This window comes from Terrapene carolina, unplaced genomic scaffold, assembly GCF_002925995.2.
Source record: "Terrapene carolina triunguis isolate 2854851 unplaced genomic scaffold, T_m_triunguis-2.0 Scaffold34021, whole genome shotgun sequence".
In the NCBI taxonomy this organism is placed as follows: Eukaryota; Metazoa; Chordata; order Testudines; family Emydidae; genus Terrapene; species Terrapene triunguis.
Window position 1 is genome coordinate 1,467,943 of NW_020698372.1, and position 11,108 is coordinate 1,479,050.

At 46.9% G+C, this 11,108-nt stretch overlaps 1 protein-coding gene across 3 annotated transcripts in view; it reads right to left on the reverse strand.

The window, feature by feature from the left end:
• LOC113405147 (LIM domain-containing protein 1-like) overlaps positions 1-8,957 on the reverse strand; it is a 55,713-nt gene extending 46,756 nt beyond the window's left edge. The window contains exons 1-2 of one of the 3 annotated variants that reach the window (XM_026646059.1): positions 8,870-8,957; positions 6,545-8,481 (exon numbers count right to left, since the gene is read on the reverse strand). In XM_026646059.1, coding sequence (XP_026501844.1) covers positions 6,545-8,048 — 1,504 coding nt within the window. In that variant the 5' untranslated portion in view covers positions 8,049-8,481; positions 8,870-8,957. Of the gene's footprint in view, positions 1-6,544; positions 8,594-8,789; positions 8,813-8,869 lie in introns of those variants that run through there. The other 2 variants (XM_026646060.1, XM_029914269.1) reach the window with 2 other exon arrangements.
• Between the last annotated feature and the right edge of the window lie 2,151 nt (positions 8,958-11,108).

The following is an 11,108-nucleotide window of genomic DNA, read 5'->3' on the forward strand; positions in this document are numbered from 1 at the left end:
CAGTTAACAATAATGCTCCTCAAAGAGCTAATTTCCAAAGCAGGGGGGAGGCTCACGTGAATAGTGAGTGCTTGGCAAATGCGGCTGCATACCTGTTCAATTAGCACTCAGTGGTTGGCGCAAGTCTGCTAACTGCCCATGCAGATAATTGTGTATGCAAAGAGGAAACAGGTCACTACATGCAATTTTTCCACATTATCCATAGTCTGTGCACTTGTGAAAACTTGGTCCAAGGTGTTTAAAGCCCCTAGGCCTGATTCACAGTTATCCTACACCTTGTGGTGTCATTTACTCTTGTGCAAAGTGAGCACAAAATGCCACCATTCTGATTTGGTGGCATTTTATACTCACATTGCACTAGTGTAAAAGACTACACCAAGTACAGGGCAGAGTGAATCAGGCTCCATATCTTTTGCAGCCTGGCCCTCACCACCACCACTGTTGATCCTCAGTCACTGCTCTCTCTCCTGCTTTAAAATAGCCATTTTTATTTACGTCTAGTTCAGCTTCCAGGAGAGGGGAGGAGGGTCATATACAGCTTTAATCCTAAAGAGTCATATCCCAGGCAAATATTTATTCACTTGCTTCCTTGCACAGAGATAAGCTTTGTGTTGTCCACAAGTGTACTAATTCATGTTCTGAAACGAGGAACGTTGGAAGAGTTACTGCACGATTCCACTCTTCCCGCCCCCCTCTCCCTGCACCAAACACATGAAACTTCTTCCAGCTTCAGAGCTTTTCCAGCAACAGGCATGCATCTAGCAGGCAGAAATGAACACATTCACACATTTCCAAAGAGAAAGCTGCCCTTATCTCCAGCCCACAAAGTTTGCATGTAAAAAAAACCTCAGAAAATTCTTCTGTTTTTACCTGAGGTTCCCATCGCAGCAGTCCTCAAATGATCTTTCCAGCATCTGTAACATTTTGGTAGCAATACCAGCTATCGGATTGCAATGATTGCGCAGTGAAACATCAAGTTCACTGCACAACTGCCCTCCGCTCTGACAACTAATTATACCATCTGCATGTGCCAAGATTCCAAGTCTCCACTTGGGTTAAATGATTCATCTTGAGTTCTAATTTGGTGAAAGGAAAAATCCTCAAACTCAACTACATGATCCACTCTGCTTGCCTGCTACAAAGCATCTCAGTGTTCAGCTTCAAACTAGGATGCCTGGGGCTCTGATAAAATACCAACAGCTTATCAGCTCCACCCTGAGTAGTAATGAGAGGATTTAGACCTTAAAAATCTAAGAATCACTCATAATATGAAAAAACACATCGAGTTTGTTTTAAAATGCTACTGATAACCAGTGTCTTTAAAACACTAAGAGCCATATTTCCATCTATGGGCACAAGAGGTACACTCATAATGTGTGCGCACACCTGTTTCACCTGCAAAAACCTGAGTTTGTACATGCAAACTGGGTAACTGCACATACAAATGGACAGTCAGGCACACTGGGCTTAATCATGTTCCATTGAAATCAACAGTAAAATGTCTATTGGCTTTAGTGGTGCATGATCTGGCCTGGAACTGTATGATTTTCATTCAGAAGTCTGTGTTCTCTTACAACACAGTGGGCAAACGCACATTTCTGCAGTCCACCTGCTGTGCTCACACCTGAAAATCTGGCCTTAACTTTAGCTAGTGAGAGAAGATGAGGAAATTTCAAAGGAACCTAAGGGAAAAGTTAGGCACCCCAATACCACAGAAATTCATTCGATTCAGGTACCTAGCTCCCTCAGGCTTCCTTGACAATGGCAGTCTAAAACTTTAATAAAATCAAAGTTAATTTCCAGATCTGTCTCACGTGGACTCAGGGCTCTTTCTCCACTGTAGTAGAAACAGACCCCTTAAAGTTTTTTATTCCTAACCTAGAAGTTGGATAATAGCCTTTGATTTTGACTGTACAGATAGCCCCTCAGATTCCTTATGGCTCTTTTGAAATACTGCATAAGCCATTGCAGTGAAGTCAGCATTTCAGAAAACACTCTTAACACAAACAAAAAAAAGCCAAAAAAGCTCTAGAGACCCAAGCAGGACTCATTTTTCTGACATTGCTTACATGTATGTATTATTCAAAAATCCTGACTTCTTTGGTTCTTTCCTTCCTTTCCCATACCATATATGGTTTGAGAAGCCAGAAATATTTTGTATGGTAATCTGATAATCTTGTGTTGGCTGATAACTAGATAGTTCAGTAGTCCTCAGAGGAATCCTATCTATATTGGATTTAGTAGTTAAAATAAAATAAAAAGTTTACCAAAGTTGATTTTCACACAATAGCAGATACAAAATCTCCCTTGTTAGGAGCAGAGCTCTTTATTAAAAACATCCATTCCTGACAGAGGTAGAATAAACAATAAATATTGTTTTTAAAAAAATCTCACCTGTGTTTCCAATAGCATTTCAGATTACCAAACATGAAAGCATTTTCAGAAGCAATCATTTGCACTTATATCTCTAGCCAATTTCAATTCCTGGTTCTGAGGTAACAGCTGAGGTGTTGCATTTGAGTTCACAATAATGCAGAGGAACGTTTAAAACAAAAACAAACTGCTACTCTTTTTTTAAATCATTGTTACATAAAAATAATTCTTTTCTATACTAAGTTTTGGTAGCTTGAGGAACTGGCTTAGTGAAGAAACAGATTTGTAATACAATACTTAGAATTTCTCAAGTCAACTCGTTGTATGCAAACGTAGCTATAGCCATGTTGGTACCAGGTTATTAGAGAGACAAGCTGGGTGAGGTAATCTCTTTTATTGGACCAACTTCTGTTGGTGAGAGAGACAAGCTTGAGTACCTCTTATGTGCTTCTCATCGACAGAAGTTGGTCCAATAAAAGAGACTACCTCACCCACCTTGTCTCTCTAGAGACAATTCAGTGCTTTATCCTTGAGTAATAGTATACTGAATGCATAAAAGTGAAAATGAGAGAGAGAGAAGAAAACAGCAATAGTTTGTAATACTTCTATACTGCATCAACTCTTTCAAAATATTCCAGGAAGTCACCACTAAACCTCCCTTCATAGATCTGGGACTCAAAACTGCTGCAAATTCTATTTCTTCCCCTAGCATTTCTGCTCCCTTACGCATGTTATTCTCAGTTGGCTGCATTGCCCATCCCATTGTATAGCTTCCTAGTAGGAGTTTGTCACTGGAACCTACTGGGAATTAAGGAGCCTCCATCTTTTTCCCTCTCCCCAGGATCCTGATAAAAATAATTCAGTGGACCCACCATATAGACCTCGTCGCATGTTACCAAAATATCATTACATCACCACATGCTTCCTGAAAGTTAAAAAGCACATACCTTGCATTACTGCCAATTTAAAGGTGGTAAAAATCTAGTTATCCATTACATCCGTCTGCTCTGACATGCACCTACTTCCCATACACACATTAAAGTATGTATAGCCTAGCAGCTCCTCTGTTCACCCATTCAAACCAGCGTGAATCCAAAATCCAAGTAGCATCCTCTATTGAAGAGAATCTCAGGGCTTAGTCAGTGGAGCATTCTATATTCAGAGTAGAGGAATGGTATTTAAAACACTATCCTCAAAAAGCAGCAAAAAGAACACAAGACACTGCCATGCAAAATGACTAAAGTAAAAAAAGTTTGTCAGATCATTGTCATGTGAAACAATAGGCATTTTACTCCATCTGCCCTTTCACTGGACTAAATTTGATTACAACTATACTCTCTATCAGGGGAACATCACATATTGATATTCTGGAATACATTTTCCATGCAGTTCTCAACTAACCATTGGGAGAAACAATCTATATGTCCTTCAGATACCACTATTGGCAGCTACTTAGCTTGCACAGTAGTTTATTGTGAAGTTCATAGTAATGTTGGCAAGAATAGAGTGCTCAAGTATCATGGATGTATAGACTGCCTGTGCTGGCAGCAGCAATGGTGGCCTTCATGGAGCAGCAAGAGTAAGCCAAAAGCATGAAGTCTTTTCCCCTGGTTTGTGTTTGTAAGCCTGCACGGGATCAAGATGCACAGAGGTGAAAAATGTTACTTCACATTAGGAAGGAGAGTTCAAGCTACTGCTACATTTGGGATGTTCCACCCATGTATCTAAGGGCATGTCTACACTACAAATTTAAGTCCGCATATAGCTGCCGCAGTAATTACTGTGGTTTTTCATGTCTACATTACCCTCCTTCTGTCAGTGGAGCACATCCTCACCAAGAGCACTTGCACCGATTTAAGAGGGGCAGTGTGAGGGGCTGAGAGCATGGACTCTCAGCTCTTGGTGGAGCTCACTGCTCCAAGCCCAGCTGTCGCCCCGGCTCCCAGCTCCAAGCCCAGATGACAGCCGGGCTCAGAGCGGGGACCTGAGAGCCCAGGCAGCAGCCAGGCCACCTAAGTTCCCTGTAAGCTGCGCAGCCGCACGGCAGCCTATTTAGTGCTGTGCAGGCACTCAGGGAACCTGCCTGGGACTTGCTGCAGCCAGGGGAGGGGGGTCACTCCCCCGGCTCCTACCTAGCCCAGAGCCACCCAGAGGATTCAGGGGGCCCCCGCCGCCGAATTGCCGCCAAGACCTGGTGCTTTGGCGGCAGGTCCCGGGGCGGAAGGACCCCCCCGCTGCCGAATTGCCGCCGAAGACCCGGAGCGGAAGAAGTTCTGGGGGCCCGGGCCCCATGAGAGTTTTCCGGAGCCCCCAGAGCGAGTGAAGGACCCCACTCCAGGGGCCCCGAAAAACTCTCGTGGGGGCCCCTGTGGGGCCTGGGGCAAATTGCCCCACTTGCCCCCCCCTCCCCCGGATGGCCCTGACCTAGCCTGGCTCCCAACCTGCCGTGGCAATGGCACCCCTCCCCCCGAGCCCAGGAACAGCCCAGGCCAGCCCCAAGAGGGCCAGGGCGGCCCAGACCCAGCCACAGCCAGGGCAGCCCTCCCCCAGCCCAGACCTGCTGGGGCCGGGGGAGGGGCACCTATCTTGCAGCCCCAGAGCTGCTGCTGTGGGGAGAGGTGCCTCTCCCCCTTCCCCCCCCCAAGCCCAGGTGCTGCTGCGGAGAGAGAGAGCTGGGGGGATTCCTTTCTCCCCGCCATAGCCCCCGAGCAGCCTCCTGTACCCAAACCCCTCATCCTCAGCCCCACCCCAGAGTCCGCACCCCCAGCCGGAGTCCTCACACCCCAACCCTCTGTCCCAGCTCCCTCCCACACTCCAAACCCCTCAGCCCCACCCCCACCACAAGAATTTTGTTATGTGCACCAATACGGAGGTGATGTGTGACACATCACCTCCATATTGGTGCACATAACAAAATTAATTCCGCACATGGGTGAGAAAAATTAGAGGGAACACTGCCCCACTCCCCATCCCCCCCCCCCAGGCACCCTGGGGTGATAGCCTGAGCTGCGATCCTGGCAGGGGGTCCACAGCAGGGAGCCAACAGCCTTTCTTGTCAATTTCACAGCTCCAGTCAGGAGCCCTGAAATTGACAGTTATGACTGCCACAGCTGATCTAAGGAACACAGTGTCTACACAGACACTGCAACACTTTACCACCAACAACATAGGCCCTACCACTCTCATGGAGGTGGAGTTATTATGGTGGTGTAGTAGGGCACTTACATTAGCGGGAGCAAGGCTATAGACACTGACATAACTGGGTCGACTTAAGCCATACATCATCTTAACTCTGTAGTGTAGGCTTGGCCTAAAACAGGGAAGAACAAAAGTCATACTGGGCATGATCCTACTTCGATTGAAGTTAATCACAAAATTCTCATTGACTTCAGTGGAAACAGGATCAGACCCACTCTTTCCAAGAACTGGGTAACCAGACTAAATATCCTCTATCTTGTTAAGCTACGACATGACTGAGAAAGAGAGAAAATATACTATTAAACTTGCCAACAGGTCATTGTCAGCCGATGATATCAAATGGACTGAAATCAGCAGAATATTTTAACTACTTATTCAGGTACCCTCAGATGTTAAGTTCTCCTTCTCTTTTCACTGCAAGATACAAGCATACCTTGCAGCACTGGACAACTTGTGGATCTGATCTGTAGAGTGCAGTACATTTATGGCCTGGTTTTCAGATGTGCTCATTCAAGTTGTTGAATAGCTGCAAGCCTTAGCCTTGTCCAACTTTTTGATCGATTAAAAAAAAAAAAACTTAATTGAAGCTGAATCACACACAATTTTTAGAAAAGGAGGTAGTCTATTAATATCTTTAAAAGATGTTAAATTGCAATCAAAAATTAATTAAGATACTTCAAAAGTCATAACCCTTCCACCTCACCCTGCTCTCATCATTCCCTCCTGAAGTTACTATGGAATACTTGCTTTAAAACAAGTGAAATGGAAAAATGTTTCCTAGTCAAAATAATTTCTAGCCTCTGTAGTAACTGACACTTAAGTAAAAAAATAAACCACTGAAGGGAGGGCAGAAAAAAAAAAAAAAAAAGTGTGTTTCCCTCCTAGTCTCTGAAGAAGTGAACCTTACAGCAGTTAGTACTGTCAGATGCGTTAATATAACTTACAGATTGCAATTTCAGACATATATACTTACCAAAGTAGTCAGCCTTGGGACGAGCATCCATCTCTTGCTCCAGACGCTGGGTAAGTGCTTCTAATTTTAATTCAGCTGCAGACGGCCCTTGTTCCTGCTGTGGAAGGAGGGTCTGACAGGGTAACTTTACTTTTGTAGAACTGGAATTTTCCTGGTGTCCTGAGTCATGCTGCAGACTGCTTATGCCCTCTTTAAATGGAGACCTTGGAGCATCAGAAATCATTGGCCCATGTGAAGCTACGCTGATGGAATTCTGCTCAGGACTTATGCCAGAGCCAGGACAATTAAGCCTGTGATTTTGACCATGAACTATGAAATGGGCTGTAGACTTGGGATAAGCACTGGCTTGCTGATAATCTACGCTTGGAGGCAATGGAGTAGGAGCTGAACTAGACGTGGAAGAACTAGAATTGTCATGGTACCATAACGAGCGGTCACGACTGGTTTTGTGTGGTATGCCAGAAGGTAGCATCTCACTCTCAGGGTTTGGGCTAAATTGATCAGACAGACCTGAAAACCCTTGTGCAGGCAATGTTGATGGGGCTGAGAATGAGGAAGATCTCTGCTGTGGAAATCCCACTGCTGTCTCATCATCAAACCCTGTAGAAGTTGAAAAGGGGGTCAAAGTATGTGAGAAAGAGGAAGATCTCTGACCAGTTGAGTTTTGGTCATAGCCTCGACTGAGTCTGTTGCTTTCATTCCCATTTTCCTGGCTTCCATACCCACTTTCAGAAGACCTGCAGGAGCTCAGTGACTTCTGATGCTGGTAAGGGTGAGGATCAGCTTGGGTTTTTGTAGGACTCCTTGGTAGCTGATCACTATGATTAACATTGGATCGTAAACTCCCCAAACCAGATTTTGGGATGGAAAACTTACCAGCATCTCCTCCCCAAGCAGGAATGCCTGTCTGATTCTCATTATAATGCTGTCCGTGGGGAAGAGAAGGAAAAGATGGCTTTGCAGTGCTGGGATCCACATGGGCTGCTCTGTGGAACCCATGTCCTTCAGAGACCTCAGAATCCCCCAGATTCTCTCTACAGCCATGTTCTTTGCTAGCTGTTTTGCCATCTTGGTATAATTTTGTTCGCTGCCCATCAGGAACAGCTTGTGGGTGATGTGGAAAAGCAAGCTGGTGCGCTGCACACACTGATGCTGTGGCCAGAGGAGGTTTGGCAATATTTTCTCCTGAATGCAATTTACTGGCCCCCGGAGTTACTGCAGGCACAGGATGGTTTGGAAACTGCTGCTGGACACTGAAACTGGCCCCACCATTTAGAGAGCCAGTGTCAGCCAACATCAGCTCCTCTTCTTGCTGCTGCTGCTGTTTCTGGAGATGAATTTTAGCCATTTTAGTGGCAAAAACTCTCCTGGTTTCCTCAAATTCCGGGTTGTTGCCAACAGCTTTGTCCACCCGAAAGAGTCCATCCTTGGAGGCTTCATACATATTGAGATCTTCTATAAATTTACTTGCCTCTAAGCCCAGATCATCATATTTATTATCCATTTTTGCAAATTCACTAGCCTCCCCCTCCCACGGCTAAACTTAATGAGGAAAGCTACAAGCCATACAGGACTATAGGAGCGGTTAGTACTGAATCCACTTTACTTTGTGATCCTCAGCTTCATGTCGGCTCGGTCCTCCACTCAGAAAAAGGTTACAAGAGTTTACGTGCTTTGTAAAAATAATCAGTTTTCTTGCATATGCAAAAACTGAGAAAAACAAACTTCAGGTTGTATCTCCCGTTAATAACTGGGTCAGAAGTAGCCGTATCTTCTTACCATAAGATGCAAGAAATGCAGCTTCAATTTTTATTGTAAATCTGGGGGTGGGAGGAACAGCCCCCTCGAAGAAGCAAGATCTGAAAGGGCTCCAGGAGATTTCCCGTTCCCCCTGCAATCAGGGCTTACTCAGCCTGAGCCCACTAACAGGACGGAGGCTAGAAAAGAAAGAGAGAGTTTGTAAGCGTCTCATGGAAACAGGCTGCAAACCCCTTCCCTCCCCAGCGGGAGGCCCAGTCACGGGGGGAGCGCGCAGCGCCTGAGGGGCGAGCTGGGGTCAGGTCTCTCACGCCGCGCGGGGCTGGGGGCCCCGGCCACACTCCCGGGGAAGTGGGGAGCAGCGGGAGAGTCAGTCCCCGCCCAGAGGCCACGGGGAGGGGCCAGGGTCTCGCTGCAGGACGGGCGGGGGGGGGTTGTTGCCAGGAGCCCCGGGCACCTCCTGGGGAGGGGTCGGGGGGAACCTCACGTAGCCTCTTCGCCTGCCCCGGCGAGGCGGCGGCGGCGGCGGAAGTTTCTCGTGCGGGAGCGGGGGCCGGGCGGACTCACGCGGGCTGGCGGGCGGGGCGCTGCTCGGGCTGGGGCTCCCCGGCGGCCGCGCTCCGTGACTCGGTGTCGCTTCTCTGCCCCGCCCGCGTGGCGGCCTCGCCCCCTTCCCGCGGGCGGGGGGCGGAGCCGGCCGAGCCCCGGGTGACGGTCCCGGGCTGGGGAGGGGGCGGCGGGGTAGCTGCTGCCTGTCGGCGCGGAGCCCTGCCACGGGGACGGACCCGCCCTGGCCCGGCTCCCCGCCGAGCCGGGACCCACCTGGCCGTGGCCTTTAGGCGCTGCTACCTCTCGCTGCGGCTGCCCAGTGCCTGAGGGCCCAGCGCTTTGCAAAGCCCCCCGGGTACAGCTGGCGAACGGGGGTCGGGATTTGCTCACAATCCCCTCCGAGCACCTTTGGCCCCTCGCTCTGCAAAGCCTCATGCCCATGCTGAACCCTCACCGCCGGCCGGATGCGGTGCAAACTCTGGCCCCAAACCCCGCGGGTTCCCGCGTGTAGTCAGACACCTGCATGGAGCGCCCACTGGCTTGGTGACTTGGAGGATGTAGAGAGTCTAGTCACCCTCAAAGGGACTTTTATTCAAAAGCAGTTTTCTTCTCTGCCTCCCTGTTAAAGCTGAGCATAAAGTTCTATTTTCTTTTTGCTGTGCTGTTTGGTGGTGGCCGCTTCCCTGAATAGATTAGTCATATTTGTTTCAGGTCAATTTACTTTCCAGTCCTTATGCACTAAACACAATTCAGGAATGGCCGGATTACAAACCCTGCAGTGGAATGTTTTGCTAAAATAAAAATAGACGAACCCAGTGGTTGGGAAGAAGCATAGTATGGGCCCAAGCCTGCTAAAATGCGCAACTTTCATAACTCACTGAGCAGCTACAGGGGAGGAAAATACAGACCATCTGTTTAACTCTCAGCAGCCATTTGTGAATACACAAAAACACCTGGCAATTGTCGATGCTTTTAGAAAGAAGTGGCATACTTTTTTTTTTTTTTTTCATTTTTGGCATAGGTATGCAGTTTTTCAATAATCCTAACAACCACCTACAGTCCTCATCATGGAACTCCACTGAAGTCCATAGGGCTCCAGGCAGACTTAAGGGTTTGCGGACCAGGAGCTCATTGCAGGATCAGGGCCTTAGGCCATGAACAGGCAACCACTTATGTACATTTGTGACTTTATTCACATGGGAAATTCCACTGACTTCTCCGATGAGTAAAGTTTGCGCTTGCATAAGTGTTTGCTATCTCGGGGTCATAGGCATGATCCAATGCAGGGTTCTGCTTGCACAGATCCAAAGATTAGAGGAGTGGTAAATAATGAAGAGGGTGCAAACAAGCAATATAATTTTAATGTGGCTAAATGTAAGTGTCTGTGGCTAGGAACAATGAACATAGGCCATACTTACATGATGGGGGACTTTATCCTGGAAATCAGTGTCTCTGAAAAAGATTTGGGGGTTGTGGTGGATAATCGGTTGAATATGAGCTCTCATTGTGACACTGTTGGCAGAAGAGCTAATGCGATCCTGGGATGCAAGAATAGGGGAATCTCGAGCAGGAGTAGAGAGGTTATTTTACCTCCGTTTTTGGCACTGCTGCAAACACTGCTGGACTATTGTGTCCAGTTCTGGTGTCCACAAGTCAAGAAGCATGTTGATAAATTGTTGAGGGTTCAGGGAAGAGCCCTGAGAACAAATAAGGGATTACAAAGCATGCTTATAGTGATCCACTTAAGGAGATCAATATATTTAGCTTAACAAAGACTTGATCACAGTTTATAAGTACCTACATTGGAAACAAATATTGGATATTGGACACTTCAGTCTAGTAGAGAAAGGTATAATACGGTCCAATGGCTGGAAGTTGAAGCGAAATAAATGCAGACTGGAAATAAGGTGTACATTTTTAACAGTGAGGGTAATTAACCATTGGCACAATTTACTACGGGTTGTGGCAGATTCTCCATCACTGGCAATTTTGAATCAAGCTTGGATGTTTTTCTAAAAGATCTGCTCTAGTTCCAACAGGAATTGTTTTGGGGGAGTTCTATGGCCTGTGTTATGCAGGAGATCAGATGAGATGGTGGCAATGGTCCTATCTGGCCTTGGAATCTAGGAATTGTGGGATGAGACCTTTACTTACTTGGGTTGGTTGGTGGTTTTTTGTTTTGGTTGTTTATTAACCTTGAATGTTTCAGGAAACCTGGCCGCAAAATGTTTGCAAAACTACAAGATACAACAAATAA